This window comes from Zalophus californianus, chromosome 5 (assembly GCF_009762305.2).
Source record: "Zalophus californianus isolate mZalCal1 chromosome 5, mZalCal1.pri.v2, whole genome shotgun sequence".
Taxonomy (NCBI): Eukaryota; Metazoa; Chordata; class Mammalia; order Carnivora; family Otariidae; genus Zalophus; species Zalophus californianus.
The window spans coordinates 7638470-7655275 of record NC_045599.1 but is presented as its reverse complement, the minus strand read 5'-3'; the positions used below and the strand labels follow the sequence as shown (position 1 = coordinate 7655275).

Below are 16806 nucleotides of genomic sequence, written 5' to 3'. Positions count from 1 at the left end.
CATGTCAGTTGGGTTTTATGATAGAGTAGTGATAAATATATGTGCTTATTCTTCACATTTGTCTAGAGATAGAAAGAGTATTAAATACATAAAAAAGGAATAAAGAGGGCATGTGATATGATAAGCACTGGGTGTTATACTCAACTAATTAATTACTGAATATTATATCAAAATTAATGATGTTTTATACCTTGGCCAATTGAATTTAAATTAAAAAATAAATAAGTAGAAAAAGATATCATAAAACAATGTGTAATGGTATATAAGTATTGAGAAACAGATGGAGAGAACATACATCTTTCAGGAGAGCTCGAGCATACATGAGAACAACAATGAAATTGGATTGTAGATTCCCAGAGAAAGGGTCTATTTTAATTTGAGCATTCAAAAGTTGGGTAAAGAGGCAGAAGAAAATGGCTTTACATAAATTTTATTTGGCAATACAGATTTATTATAGATTTCTGAAACAAAGAAGCAAATAATGACAATTGACATCTAAGGAGCTGTTGTGCCAAAATTTTGAGAACACAAAAAGGGAATACAGATCTGCCCATGACCTAATAGGCTACTACAGTTTCAGAGCTATTACGATTTAAATACAAAAGAAAAAATACCCTAAGGGTAGAAAAATGTACTAATATGGGTCCATAATTTATGCATTTACATTGATTTACTATGCATTCATTTAACTTGTAAGTTCTGCTTTGAAGGTAAGTGAATTTGTGTAAGGAAATGCAATATTTATATCCCAATGAAGTTATTAGAGGAATATATTATTCTTACAAATTCACAGATTTTTAGAAAATATTTTGGGCACAGATGTTTGCCTCATCAAAATTTAATCTATGAAGCAAAACTGAGGATTTTTTTTCAAAATAGTTAAGTTTGTTCTTTATTTAGAAACTGCAACGTTCAATGAATAAATCATGGTGTGACTAAAATAATGAGATTAAAAAAGTGCCGTTTTTTTTATTAATTTACTGTTGTGTCTGTTTTTAGAAAAAACTGAATTAATGTTCCATGGAAAATTACAATCAAACTTCTATTGATTTCATCTTATTGGGGTTGTTCCCACGTTCAAGAATTGGCCTGTTCTTCATTCTCATTGTTCTCATTTTCTTAATAGCTCTGTTTGGCAACCTGTGCATGATCATTCTCATCCTCCTGGACACCCATCTCCACACACCCATGTATTTTCTACTTAGTCAGCTCTCCCTCATGGACCTGAACTACATCTCCACCATATCCCCAAAATGGATTCCAATTATCTCCTTGGAAGCAAGTCTATTTCTTTCATTCGGTGTGGGGTTCAGAGCTTCTTCTTCTTGACTTTAGCTCATGAAGAAGAATTACTATTGGCCTCTATGGCCTATGATCGTTATGTGGCTATTTGCTTTCCTCTCCACTATGCCATTTGCGTGAGCAAAAGAGTGTGTGCGCTAATGATAACAGGATCTTGGATAATGGGCTCAATCACCTCCTGTGCTCACACTGCATATATTCTCTATATCCCTTTATTGCCAGTCTAGAGCCATCAACCATTTCTTCTGTGATGTTCCAGTGATGGTGAATCTGGCCTGCATGGATACCTGGGTTTATGAGTACACAGTGTTTGTGAGCACCATACTCTACCTTATGTTTCCTTTCATTGGTATTGCATCCTCCTATGGCCGGGTTCTCCATCCATCTGCCACATGCAATCAACAGAAGGGAAGAAGAAGGCCTATTCAACCTGCGGCACCCACCTCATTGTGGTGACTTTCTACTATGCACCCTTTGTTTATTCTTATCTATGCCCAAGATCTCTCCAACAGAGGACAAGATCCTTGCTGTCTTCTACACCATCCTGACCCCAATGCTGAACCCGATCATCTACAGCTTGAGAAACAAGGAAGTGATGGGAGCTCTGAGACGATTGATTCAGAGAATCTGATCTGTGAAAATGTAGACAATATACATTAGTTTCCAAGCTTTGGTTACTTGTCGACTCAAATGTGTACCATTGTGAAGGAAAAAAAATTATATGCCCAGAGAGAAAGAACATAAATTAATATAGAGGATTGAATAAATTGAGATTTCCCATAATTTTTTTTATTCTAAGGCATTCTTTTGTTTTTCTTTGTGACATTTTTTTCTCCATCTATATAAACAGAATGCATTTTCCACTAACTTGTGGCAAATATATTTTACTAATATGTAAAAGAGAAAATGAAAAATGACTAAACTGATGGTATCATTCAGCATACCAGTTCTATAATACTTTTTCTTTTTCTTTTTACCAATATTAGTAAATTAGGACTAAGAACAACAAATAATTTAAGATAGACCTAACATAATTGGAAACAAATATTTTATTTATTTGCATAATAATTTATACTTTTAAGCTATATTGACATATCATTGACAAATAAAATTGTATATATTATGGTGTACAGTGTGATAATTTGATATACATATATGTTGTAAAATCATCACCAAAATTTAGCTAATTAACGTGTCTATTACCCTACCTAGTTATGTGTTGTGTGTGTTTGAGAACAGTTAAGAACTATTTTCTTAGCAAACTTTAAGTATGTGATATAATATTGTTAACTATAGTCATTTTATTCTATATTAGGGCTCCAGAACTTTTTCATCCTGCATATCTGAAACTTTGCATTATTGAGTAAAATTTCCTTATTTTCCCAAACCCCAGACTCTCGTAAACAAAGCTGTACTGTCTTCTATTAAGGGTTTCATTTCTTTCACATATAAGTGAGATCATGTAGTACTTGTCTTTATGTGTCTGGGTTATATCACTTAGCGTGATGTTCTACAGATTCATCCATGTTGTCACAGTGACAAATATCCCCCATCCAAGGCTAAATAATATTCTATTGCATATAAATTTATGACACTTGTTAATCCATTCATACACCGATGGATACATAGGTTGTTCCTATGTCTTGGTTATTGTGAATAGTGCTGCAATATACATGGTAGTGTAGATGCTTCTTTAAAGTAGTGATTTCATTTTCTTTGGATATATACCCAGAAGTGGAGGTTTTGGATCATATAGTAGTTCTATCTTTAATTTTTTGAGGAACATCCATACTGTTTCCTGTAATGACTGTGCCAATTTGTATCCCATCAACAATGGGAGAAACATAAAAAGATTATGTAAATTTGGACATTTTATAACATGTCAATTAAGCATTTAATATTTAATAGAGCCGTTACTGATTAAACACTTGACTTATAGAATGATATTTGGTTATAACTTGCTTCTTTCCAAATTTAAATTAAGTGGAATTTTTTCAACACAAGTAACTGAATGATAATGTCAAATTAGTGTGGGAAAACATAATAGTTGCTTCTTGTTGAGAGACTTATCTCATTTAACTTAAATTTGAAGAAATCTGAAAAAAATGTAAAAGAAAATATTAAGAGGATAAAAAAGACAAATGCTCCACAATGACCAAATACCTACCAAGAATTTCATATATTGTGAGGGACACACAGAAACATTTCAGACAAAATGGTGAGCCAATAAGACAATTACAAGTGAATATAAGCATTTTGTTCTTTCAGTGCAATGAACTAATCAATCATATAATTCTCTCAATTTTTTTCCTCTTGAGCATTTTATAATCTCTCTCCTTCAATCACTGAATCACTGCTTTACTCCAGATCCTCATCCTCTCTCTCTCTTTTTATTTATTATTATTATTATTTTTAATTTGTCAAGAGATAGAGCACAAGCAGGGTTAACAGCAGGCAGAGGAAGAAGCGGGCTCCCCACTGAACAAGAAGCCCGACAGGGGACTCAATCCTTGGACTCTGGGATCATGACCTGAGCCAAAGGTAGATACTGAACTGAATGAGCCACCCAGGCATTCTTGCTCTCTTTTTTTTTTAATATATATTTATTTATTTATTTGAGAGTGAGAGCAAGCACACATGAGGGGAAGGGCAGAGGGAGAGGGAAAGAGACTCTCCAGCAGACTCCCTGCTGAGCACAGAGCCCCACATAGGGCTTGATCCCAGAACCCTGACATCATGGCCTGAGCCAAAATTAAAAGTGGGATACTTAACCCATTGTGCCATCACAGGACTTGGAATCTTATATTATCAGCTAGAATTCCTAACTGGAAAAAGACATGATTTATTTAGTCCAATTTTAACTGATAATGTAATATTAAAAATACTTGAAAGACTTATAGAATCTCTAAATATGGAAGTGAATCATGTCTGAAAACTGTGGAACCATAAAAAAAAAAGGTCCAACAAAAACCTGAAAATGAGTCCTGTGAAGATACTGCCATTACCTGTTCTGGGTGCCATTTGAGCCTCAGGACTATGTGATGGATTCCCCTGAAAATTTCATGAATTTCTTTCCATTTCATTCATGTTCATTTAGAGGTTGTGCACTTTATCTGTTTTTTGTTTTTGTTTTGAGTGACCCATTCCCAAGGTAAAGCTTTCAAAAAAAGAATCTAATGTACAGTGTAGATATATGTCATGGCCATAGCTGTAAGTCAGGTGGAGAAGTTAACAGTTGAGTTCTACCATAGATATTGAAATGTTTGCCCCTTAAGAAATGTCAAAAGATAGTTCAGAAAAAAATAATGATAAATGAGTTGTAGACTTTCTGCTTAACACTTAAGGAGTCAAGTGACCCTTTATTTACAGGACCATTATGTGTGAGATATAGGTATATGTGATAAATTTGTTTTAGGTACAATGTCTGAGAAAATAGACATGAGGGTTGAAAAAAGTAAATATTTAGTTTCCATGCTCTGATAAAACTACAAAAAAATGCCTTGGCCTTTTTGGAAAGACACAGTGAAAGGAAGAGAAGAAAGAGAGACAGAGAGAGGAGAGAGAAAGAATGAGAGAGACACAGTCATAAAGTTTGTGAAATTAGTGTACAAACATTGATGCTTTTAGGGCTTGATGATATAATATGACCAAGAGCTGTGTAGAAAAGCCAACTCTACAATTGAAAAATAAAGATAATGTGGTGGCAACAATGCAGAAAAGGTCCTCACTATCTTTGTCTTCAAAAAGGCATCTTTCAAATTTTTTGAAACAGTGGCTTCCTGGGGAGGATCCTACTAGCCATTCTCATTTATCCTCCAAAATTATGGGAATCTGAAGATCACGGTGTTATCTGTAGTTTCCCAACACAAGTCTCTGTTTGTCTTCGATCTTACTTTAAATCTAAAATGACTTGAAATTGCTCTGGAGTTATCTAACTAAAATACATATATTGATGATGTTACTTTCCTTAGTATGAGAAGCAATTTTCTCCTTTAGCTGGTACATCCCTACATTTGCAGGATCATACAGCATAACTACTAATTAACTTTTTTTTTTTGCTTTCAACACTTTATTCCTAGAGACAAACCAAGAAGTAGATACTTTTTTTCCCCATTCAATACGGGCCCTTTTTAATACCCATCACAAGGCTAACCCATATCCCCAAACCCTCTAGAACTCTGTTTGTTTCTCAGAGTCCATAGTTTCTCATGGTTCGTCTCCTCCTCGGATTCCGCCCCCCCTTCATTTTACCATTCTCACTATCATCTTCTTTTTTTTTTTTTTTTTTTTTACATATAATGTATTATTTGTTTCAGAGGTACAGGACCATGATTCATCAGTCTTACACAATTCACAGCACTCACCATAGCACATACCCTCCCCAATGTCTATCACCCAGCCACCCCATCGCTCACATTGGCCACCACTCCAGCAACATTCAGTTTGTTTCCTGAGATTAAAAATGCCTCATAACAGTAAGATCATATAATACAAGTCTTTCTCTGATTGACTTATTTCGCTCAGCATAATACCCTCCAGTTCCATCCATGTCATTGCAAATGGCAAGATGTCATTCTTTTGATGGCTGCATAGTATTCCATTGTGTATATATATATATATATATATATATATATATATATAATATATATATATATACAACTTCTTTATCCATTCGTCTGTTGATGGACATCTTGGCACATTCCAGTTTGGGTACTGTGGACATTGCTACTATAAACATCAGGATGCACGTACCCCTTTGGATCCCTACATTTTTTTTTAAATTTTTTTTTAAGATTTTATTTATTTATTTATGAGAGACAGAGAGAGAGAGAGAGAGAGGCAGAGGGAGAAGCAGGCTCCCAAGGAGCAGGGAGCCCGATGCGGGACTCGATCCCAGGACCCCAGGATCATGACCTGAGCCAAAGGCAGACGCTTAACCATCTGAGCCACCCAGGAACCCTGGATCCCTACATTTGTATCTTTGGGGTAAATACCCAGTAGTGCAATTGTTGGGTCTTATGGTGGCTCTATTTTCAACTTTTTGAGGAAACTCCATACTGTTTTCCAGAGTGGCTGCACCAGCTTGCATTCCCACCAACAGTGTAGGAGGGTTACCCGTTCTCCACAACCCTGCCAACATCTGTCATTTCCTGACTTGTTAATTTTCACCATTCTAGCTGGTGTGAAGTGATATCTCATTGAGGTTTTGATTTGGATTTCCCTGATGCCGAGAGATATTGAGCACTTTTTCATGTGTCTGTTGCTCATTTGGATGCCTTCTTTGGGAAAATGTCTGTTCATATCTTCTGCCCATTTCTTGATTGGATTATTTGTTCTTTGGGTGTTGAGTTTCATAAGTTCTTTATAGATTTTGGATACTAGCACTTTATCTGATATGTCATTTGCAAATAACTTCTCCCATTCTGTTGGTGTCTTTTGGTTTGTTGACTGTTTCTTTGGCTGTGCAAAAGCTTTTTATCTGGATGAAATCCCAATAGTTCATTTTTGCCCTTGCTCCCCTTGCCTTTGGTGATGTTTCTAGGAAGAAGTTGCTGTGGCTGAGGTTGAAGAGATTGCTGTCTGTTTTCTCCTCTAGGATTTTGATGGACTCCTGTCTCACATTTAGGTCTTTCATCCATTTTGAGTACATTTTATCTTTTTTTTTAATTTTATTAGGTTATGTTACTCACCATACATGAAATTATTAGGTTTTATTGGTATTTTTTAAAAATATTATTCCCTTTAATTTTTTATTGTTATGATAATCACCATATACATTACATCATTAGTTTTTTTCCTTTAATTTTTTATATTGTTATGTTTGTCACCATATAATACATCATTAGTTTTTGATGTAGTGTTCCATGATTCATTGTTTGTGCATAACACCCAGTGCTCCACGCAGAACGTGCCCTCTTTAATACCCATCACCAGGCTAACCCATCCCCCAACCCCCTCCCCTCTAGAACCCTCAGTTTGTTTTTCAGAGCCCATCGTCTCTCATGGTTCGTCTCCCCCTCTGATTCCCCCCTTCATTCTTCCCCTCCTGCTATCTTCTTCTTTTTTACTTTTATTTTTTCTTAACATCTATTTCATTATTTGTTTCAAAGGTACAGATCTGTGATTCAACAGTCTTGCACAATGCACAGCACTCACCATAGCACATACCCTCCCCAAAGTCTATCACCCAGCCACCCAATCGGTCCCACCCCCCCCACTACAGCAACCCTCAATTTGTTTCCTGAGATTAAGAATTCCTGATATCAGTGAGGTCATATGATATATGTCTTTGTCTGATTGACTTATTTCACTCAGCATAACACCCTCCAGTTCCATCCACGTCATTGCAAATGACAAGATCTCATTCCTTTTGATGACTGCATAATATCCCATTGTATAAATATACCAATTCTTCTTTATGCATTCATCTGTTCATGGACATCCTGGCTCTTTCCATGGTTTGGTTATTGTGGACATTGCTGTTATAAACATTGGGGTACATGTACCCCTTCATTCCCTACATTTGTATCTTTGGGGTAAATACACAATACTGCAATTGCTGGGTCGTAGGGTAGCTCTATTTTCAACTTTTTGAGGAACCTCCATACCGTTTTCCAGAGTGGTTGCACCTGCTTGCATTCCCAACAACAGTGTAGGAGGGTTCCCCTTTATCTGCATTCCCGCCAACATCTGTCATTTCCTGACTTGTTAATTTTGGCCATTCTGACTGGTGTGAGGTAATATCTCATTGAGGTTTTGATTTGGATTTCCCTGATGCCGAGCGATGTTGAGCACTTTTTCATGTGTCTGTTGGCAATTTGGATGTCCGCTTTGGAAAAATGTCTGTTCATGTATTCTACCCATTTCTTGATGGGATCATTTGTTCTTTGGGTGTTGAGTTTGATAAGGTCTTTATACATTTTGGATACTAGCCCTTTATCTGATATGTCATTTACAAATATCTTCTCCCATTCTGTCTGTTGTCTTTTGGTTTTGTTCAGTTTCTTTTGCTGTGCAAAAGCTTTTTATCTTGATGAAATCACAATAGTTCATTTTTGCCCTTGCTTCCCTTGCCTTTGGCAATGTTTCCAGGAAGAAGTTGCTATGGCTGAGGTCGAAGAGCTTGCTGCCTGTGTTCTCCCTTAGGATTTTGATGGACTCCTGTCTCACATTTAGGTCTTTCATCCATTTTGAGTCTATTTTTGTGTGTGGTGTAAGGAAATGGTCCAGTTTCATTCTTCTGCATGTGGCTGTCCAATTTTCCCAACACCATTTGTTGAAGAGACTGTCTTTTTTCCATTGGACATTCTTTCCTGCTTTGTCAAAGATTAGTTGACCATAGAGTTGAGGTACCATTTCTGGGCTCTCTATTCTGTTCCATTGATCTATGTGTCTGTTTTTGTGCCAGTACCATACTGTCTTGATGATGACAGCTTTGTAATAGAGCTGGAAGTCCGGAATTGTGATGCCGCCAGCTTTGCTTTTCCTTTTCAACATTCCTCTGGCTATTCGGGTTCTTTTCTGATTCCATACAAATTTTAGGATGATTTGATCCATTTCCTTGAAAAAAGTGAATGGTATTTTGATGGGGATTGCATTGAATGTGTAGATTGCTCTAGGTAGTATTGACATCGTCACAATATTTGTTCTTCCAATCCATAAGCATGGAACGTTATTCCATTTCTTTGTGTCTTCCTCAAATTCTTTCATGAGTATTTTATAGTTTTCTGAGTGCAGATCCTTTGCCTCTTCAGTTAGATTTTTTCCTAGGTATCATATGGTTTTGGGTGCAATGGTAAAGGAAATCGACTCCTTCATTTCATTTTCTTCTGTCTTGATGTTGGTGTATAGGAATGCCACTGATTTCTGTGCATTGATTTCATATCCTGCTACTTTACTGAATTCCTGTATGAGTTCTAGAAGTTTTCGGGTGGAGTCTTTTGGGTTTTCCACATAAAGTATCATATCATCTGCAAACAGTGAGAGTTTGATTTCTTCTTTGCCAATTTGGATGCCTTTGATTTCTTTTTGTTGTCTGATTGCTGTGGCTAAGACTTCTAATACTATGTTGAATACCAGTGGTGAGAGTGGACATCCCTGCCGCGTTCCTGACCTTAGGGGGAAAGCTCTCAGGTTTTCCCCATTAAGAATGATATTCGCTGTAGGTTTTTCATAGATGGCTTTTATGATATTGAAGTATGTATGCTCTATTCCTATATTCTGAAGAGTTTTGATCAAGAAAGGATGCTGTACTTTGTCAAATGATTTTTCTGCATCTATTGAGATGATCATATCGTTCTTGTTCTTTCTTTTGTTAATGTATTCGATCAGGTTGATTGATTTGCGGATGTTGAACCAACCTTGCAGCCCAGGGATAAATCCCACTTGGTCGTAGGAAATAATCCCTTTAATGTACTGTTGGATCCTATTGGCTAGTATTTTGGTGAGAATTTTTGCATCCATGTTCATCAAGGATATTGGTCTGTAATTCTCCTTTTTGATGGGGTCTTTGTCAGGTTTGGGTATCAAGGTAATGTTTGCCCCATAAAATGAGTTTGAAAGTTTTCCTTCCATTTCTACTTTTTGGAATAGTTTCAGGAGAATAGGTATTAATTCTTCTTTAAATGTTGGTAGAATTCCTCTGGGAAGACATCTGGCCCTGGGCGTCTGTTTGTTGGGAGATTTTTGGTGACTGCTTCAATTTGCTTAGTGGTTATAGGTCTTTTCAGGTCTTCTATTTCTTCCTGGCTCAGTTTTGGTAGTGGATACATCTCTAGGAATGCATCCATTTCTTGCAGATAATCTAATTTGCTGGGTATAGTTGTTCATAATATGTTCTTCTAATTGTATTTCTTTGTTGGTTGTGATCTCTCCTCTTTCATTCATGATTTTGTTGATTTGGGTCATTTCCTTTTCTTTTTGATAAGAATGGCCAGGGTTTATCAATCTTGTTAATTCTTTCAAAGAACCAGCTCCTAGTTTCATTGATCTGTTCTACTGTTCTTTTGGTTTCCGTTTCATTGATTTCGGCTCTGATCTTTATTATTTCTCCTCTCCTGCTGGGTTTAGGCTTTATTTGCTGTTTTTTTCTCTAGCTCCTTTAGGTGTAGGGTTAGGTTGTGTATTTGAGACCTCTCTTGTTTCTTGAGAAAGGCTTGTATTGCTATATACTTTCCTCTCAGGACTGGCTTTGCTGCATCCCAAAGATTTTGAACAGTTGTGTTTTCATTTTCATTGGTATCCATAAATTTTTTAAATTCTTCTTTAATTTCCTGGTTGATCCATTCATTCTTTAGTAGGTTGCTCTTTAGCTTCCATATATTTGAGTTTTTTGTGACTTGCCTCTTGTGATTGAGTTCTAGTTTCAAAGCATTATGGTCTGAAAATATGCAGGGAGTAATCTCAAAATTTGGTACCGTTTGAGACCTGATTTGTGACCTAGGATGTGATCTATTCTGGAGAATGTTCCATGGGGACTAGAGAAGAATTTGTGTTCCGTTGCTTTGGGATGGAATATTCTGAAAATGTCTGTGATTCCATTGGTCCAGTATGTCATTTAAAGTCTTTATTTCCTTGATGATCTTTTGCTTAGATGATCTGTCCTTTTCAGAGAGCCAGGTGTTAATGTCCCTCACTATTATTGTATTGTTGTCAGTGTGTTTTTTGCTTTTGCTATTAATTGGCTTATATAATTGGCTTCTCCCATGTTAGGGTCATAGATATTTACTATCTTCCTGATGGAAAGACACTTTAAGTAGGATATAGTGTCTTTCCTCATCTCTAATTACAATCTTTGATTTAAAATCTAATTTGTCTGATGTAAGGATTGCCACCCCAGCTTTCTCTTGGTGTCTATTAGCATGGTAAATGGAAATCCACCCCCTCACTTTCAATCTGGGGGTGTCTTTGGGTCTAAAATGAGTCTCTTGCAGACAACATATCGATGGGTCTTATTTTTTAATCCAAAATGATAGCCTGTGTCTTTTGATTGGGGCATTGAGCCCATTTACATTCAGGGTAACTATTGAAAGATATGTATTTAATGCCATTGTTTTGCCTGTAAGGTGACTGTTACTGTATATTTCTTTGTTCCTTTCTGGTCCTGTTAGTTTTAGGCTCTCTCTTTGCTTAGAGGACCCTTTCAATATTTCTTGTAAGATTTGTTTTTTATTTGCAAATTCCTTTATTTTTGTTTTTCCTGGAAGCTTTTTATCTCTCCTTCTATTTTCAATGACAGCCTAGCTGGATATAGAATTCTTGGCTGCATATTTTTCTCGTTTAGTGCTCTGAAGGTATCATGCCAGTCTTTCCTGGCCTGCCAGGTCTCTGTGGGTAGGTCTGTTGCCAATCTAATATTTCTACCATTGTAGGTTACATATCTCTTCTCCCGAGCTGCTTTCAGGATTTTCTCTTTGTCTCTGAGACTCATAAGTTTTCCCATTAGGTGTTGGGGTGTTGATATATTTTTATTGATTTTGAGAGCAGTTCTCTGTGCCTCCTGGATTTTGATGCCTGTTTCCTTCCTCACATTAGGGAAGTTCTTTCTTATAATTTGCTCCAATATACCTTCTGCTACTCTCTCTCCTTCTTCTTCTGCTGGGATCCCAATTATTCTAATGTTGTTTTGTCTTATGGTATCACTTATCTCTCGAATTCTGCCCTTGTGATCCAATAGTTGTTTATGTCTCTTTTTCTCAGCTTGTTTATTTTCCATCATTTGGTCTTCTATATCGCTGATTCTCCCTTCTGCCTCATTTATCCTAGCCGTTAGTGCCCTCATTTCTTATTGCACCTCATTGATAGCCCTTTTGCTTTCAATTTGGTTAGATTTTATTTCTTTTATTTCTCCAGAAAGGGTTTCTCTAATAATTTCCATGCTTTTTTCAAACCCAGTATCTTTAAAATCGTGACTCTGAACTCTAGGTCCAACATCGTACTAATGTCTGTATTGAGTTGGTCCCTGGCAGATGGTACTACCTCTTGTTCTTTTTGTTGAGGTGATTTTTCCCATCTTGTCATTTTGTCCAGAGGAGAACAGATGAATGAGAGAACAAAATGCTACCAGTGTAAACATCCCCAGAAAATACACTCTAAACAAATCAGAAAAGACCTGAAACCAGGGGAAAAGAAAGGGAAAGAAAGAAAAAAGAAAGAGAGAGAAAAAAAGATAAAGATAAAAACAAACAAAAACAGAACAAAACAAAACAAAACAGAAACAGAATATGATCAAATATGATCAGGTTGTTGCATAAATCAGTGCCACACACTAGATTGTGGGTGTATTTTGGTCTGTTAGAAGAAAGTGCCTCCCAAATTTTTAAGAAAAAAAAGACTTATATATGTAGAAAATAAGGGCTGATACGATGAGGGGATGGAATATGTCTGTAAAGATGAAAATTATAAAAAAATTTGTAAAAGGAATAGATAAGTTGTTTGAAAAAAGAAAGAAGAAGATTTAAAAAAAAAAGGAAGAAAGGAAAAAAGGGGGGAGAGAATGTGATCAGGAAGGAGACTAGAACAAAGCCATACACTAGAGATTTAGGGTGTATTTTGATCTGTTAGAAGAAACTGTCAAAATTGAAGAGAGAACAACTTATATATATATATATATATATATATATATATATATATATATATATATATGCCAAAAATAAAGGTAACTACTATGAAGGGATAGAATATGACTCTAAAAATGAAAAATAAAAATGTTTTTTTAAGAAAGGGATTGGCAAGATGTTGGTTGAAAGGGGGAAAAAGAAAAATTAAAAAAAAATGACAGTTAAAAAAATTAACTTTGAAAGACTAAAGAATCATGGTAAAAAAGCCATGAGTTCTATGTGCAGTATTCCCCTAGTGCTGACGTTCTGCCATTCTCCTTCATCGGTAAACTTGGTCTTAGCTGGCTGTTCTTGCTGATCTTCTGGGGGAGGTGCCTTTTGCCGTGGTTCCCAAATGTCTTTGCTGGAGTTGGAATTGCCCTGCCCTTGCTGGTCCGGGCTAAGTAATCTGCTCCGGTTTGCTCTTGGGAGCTTTTGTTCCCTGCAAGCTTTCAGTACAGCTTTGGAGGATGAGAGTGAAAATGGTGGCCTCCCAATCTTGGGCCCAGAGGAGGCAAGAACTCGGGGCCCCGCTCCTCAGTGTGCCCCCAGAGAAAAGCAGTCAATCACTCCCGTCTCCCAGTTCTCCAGCAGCACTCCATGCTCACCCGGCCTGTGACCGAGCATTTCTATCTCTGGCACCCGACCCCGTGTGGAGTCTCCACACCTAGCAGATCCCTGTCGTGCACTCCCGTGCCACTCTTCCCAGGGGAGGAAGGGAAGTCTCCCTGGATCTGCCGCTTTTTGGGTCCCTGTTGGAGGAGCAGTGGCCTGTGTCGCTGATCACACTTTATGGCAACCCTGAGCTGAGAGCCCGTTTCTCGGCTCCGTCTCTGCAGCTGGCTTCCCTTCTCTGATATCTAGGAGCTCTGCTGTCCTCAGGCACCCCCGGTCTTTCTGTGACCTTGAGGGTCCTGAGACCACACTGTCCCGTGAAGGTTCCACCTCCCCCTTAGCCACTGGAGCGAAGTCCTTCGGTGGAGCCGACTTCTAAAAGTTCCGATTTTGTGCTCCGCTGCTCTGTCACTTGCCAGAAGTGGTCACGGAGCCCCCTCCCCCGCAGTGTATCCTCCCAACTATTGCTTCCGATTCACTTCTCCACACGTCCTACCTTCCAGAAAGTGGTCGCTTTTCTGTTCAGAGAGTTGTTGCTATTCTTTTCTTCGATCTCCTGTTGAGTTCGTAGGTGTTCATAATGGTTTGATCCCTATCCAGCTGAATTCCTGAGACCAGACGAAATCCAGTTCTCCTACTCCTCCGCCATCTTGCTCCGCCCCCATTTTGAGTCCATATTTGTGTGTGGTGTAAGGAAATGATCCAGTTTCATTCTTCTGCATGGGGCTGTCCAATTTTCCCAACACCATTTGTTGAAGAGACTGTCTTTTTTCCATTGGACATTCTTTCTGCTTTGTCGAAGATGAGTTGACCATAGAGTTGAGGGTCCATTTCTGGGCTTTCTATTCTGTTCCATTGATCTATGTGTCTGTTTTTGTGCCAGGACCATACTGTCTTGATGATGACAGCTTTGTAATAGAGCTGGAAGTCTGGAATTGTGATGCTGCTAGCTTTGCTTTTCCTTTTCAACATTCCTCTGGCTATTCGGGGTCTTTTCTGGTTCCATACAAATTTTAGGATTATTTGTTCCATTTCTTTGAAAAAAGTGGATGGTATTTTGATAAGGATTACATTAAATGTGTAGATTGCTCTAGGTAGCATTTACATCTTCACAATATCTGTTCTTCCAATCCATGAGCATGGAACGTTTTTCCATTTCTTTGTGTCTTCCTCAATTTCTTTCATGAGTATTTTATAGTTTTCTGAGTACATTTCCTTTGTCTCTTTAGTTGAATTTATTCCTAGGTATTTTATGGTTTTGGGTGCACTTGTAAATGGGACCGACTCCTTCATTTCTCTTTCTTCTGTCTTGTTGTTGGTTTATAGGAATGCCACTGATTTCTGTGCATTGATTTTATATCCTGCCACTTGCCTGAATTCCTGTATGAGTTTTAACACTTTTGGGGTGGAGTCTTTTGGATTTTCCACATAAAGTATCATATCATCTGCAGTGAGAGTTTGACTTCTTTGTCGATTCAGATGCCTTTTATTTCTCTTTGTTGTGTGATTGCTGTGGCTAGGACTTCTAATACTATGTTGAATACCAGTGGTGAGAGTGGACATCCCTGCCGCGTTCCTGACCTTAGGGGGAAAGCTCTCACTTTTTCCCCATTAAGAATGATATTCACTAGCGGCTGGTCGGCGGCAGCTCTGCTGGTGCGGGGGCGGCGAGCCGAGGACCGAGCGACCGCGGCCGGAGCGCGCCGGCCACCGCCCGCACCGCCCTTCCGCCCGCCCTCCGGACGGTCGGCCGCAGCCCTGCGGGTCTCCGCTCCAGACCCACCCCCGCCCCACCCCGCGCGCCTCTGCCGCCTCTTCCAGAGACCCAGCTTGCTGAGCGGCCGCCGCTGCCGCTGTCGCCGCCGCCGCCGCCACCGCGCCAGGTTCCGGCCGCGGCCACCCTCCGCCGTCCAGGGCTCCTCCGTCCCGGCCCCGGGACCCCAGCTCCCCGCCAGCCCCAGCCCCGGCCCCGGCACCATGTCGGAGAAGAGCGGAGGCAGCGGCCGAGTTGAGCGCCAAGGACCTGAAGGAGAAGAAAGAGAAGGTGGAGGGGAAGGCCAGCCGAAAAGAGCGAAAGAAAGAAGTGGTGGAGGAGGAGGAGAACGGAGCTGAGGAGGAAGAAGAAGAAACTGCCGAGGACGGAGAGGAGGAGGATGAAGGGGAAGAAGAAGATGAGGAAGAAGAAGATGAGGAAGAAGGGCCCGCGCTGAAGAGAGCTGCTGAAGAGGAGGATGAAGCGGATCCCAAGCGGCAGAAAACAGAAAATGGGGCATCGGCCTGAGCCCCCTGCCAATGGGCTGGGGGTGGGAGGCCCCTCCGGGCCTGGAGGTGGGGGTGAGAACAGACGAGTTGCAGCCACTCTTCACCTGGCTCCTGGCTCTGGACCCTGCACCAGAGCTGTCACCCTCTTTGTCCCCAGCCTTTCTCATGTCCCCTCTCCAGACACCGCCCCTTCTATCCTCACTCTGCCATTGTTCCACCTCTTGACCTGCTCCATCTGAGCTCCCCAGCTGGTCCCCAGTCGCTCCTCTCCCTGTCCTTGCTCTCTCTCTCCCTCCCCCCCCCCCCCCACGACCCCGGTAGCCTCTCCTTCCTCACCACTGCATCCCAGCCTCATGTCCGGTCCATCCCTACCCTGCCTGATCCCTGGGTCTCCCTCAGATCCCCTTCTCTCAGACAGCGCCAGGCCGGGGTGGGGCCAGGGTTGGGGCCGAGCCCCACAGCTGCCCCCCTCCCCTCTCCTCCCCTTTTTGTATAATTTAATAAAGAAACGGTCGCGCTTCAAAAAAAAAAAAAAAAGAATGATATTCACTGTGTTTTTTTCATAAATCGCTTTTATGATACTGAGGTATGTACCCTCTATCCCTATACTCTGAAGAGTTTTGATCAAAAAGAATGCTGTACTTTGTCAAATGCTTTCTCTGCATCTATTGAGAGGATTATATGGTTCTCAACAGACCTATCCATAAATATCTGGCAGGTCAGAAAGGACTGGCATGATATATTCAGAGCAGTAAATGAGAAAAATATGCAGCCAAGAATACTATATCCAGCTAAGCTTTCATTGAAAATAGAAAGAGAGATGAAAAGCTTCCAGGAAAAACAAAAACTAAAGGAATTTGCAAACACGAAACCAGCCCTACAAGAAATATTGAAAGGGGTCCTCTAAGGAAAGAGAGAGCCTGAAAGTAACATAGACCAGAAAGGAACACAGACAATATACAGTAACAGTCACCTTACAGGTAATACAATGGCACTGAATTCATATCTTTCAATAGTTACCCTGAATATA

General features: G+C 39.4%; 1 protein-coding gene and 1 pseudogene across 1 annotated transcript; both read left to right on the top strand.

The window, feature by feature from the left end:
- The first annotated feature begins 1020 nt into the window (after positions 1-1020).
- Positions 1021-1948, top strand: LOC113929559 (annotated as a pseudogene).
- Positions 1949-12665: 10717 nt separating this feature from the next.
- Positions 12666-16276, top strand: LOC113928628 (eukaryotic translation initiation factor 5B-like). The gene is made up of 3 exons (XM_027604478.2): positions 12666-12686; positions 15146-15278; positions 15353-16276. Exons 1-3 carry the CDS (start codon positions 12666-12668, stop codon positions 15793-15795), a joined length of 597 nt encoding a protein of 198 aa, XP_027460279.1. The 3' UTR covers positions 15796-16276.
- Positions 16277-16806: the final 530 nt, after the last annotated feature.

Coding starts and splice junctions, on each gene's coding strand:
- LOC113928628 (XM_027604478.2), top strand. CDS start 12,666: ATGAGGGGATGGAATATGTCT. Junction 12,687..15,145: donor TGAGGGGATGGAATATGTCT/GTAAAGATGAAA, acceptor GATATTCACTAG/CGGCTGGTCGGCGGCAGCTC. Junction 15,279..15,352: donor GGTCGGCCGCAGCCCTGCGG/GTCTCCGCTCCA, acceptor CAGCTTGCTGAG/CGGCCGCCGCTGCCGCTGTC.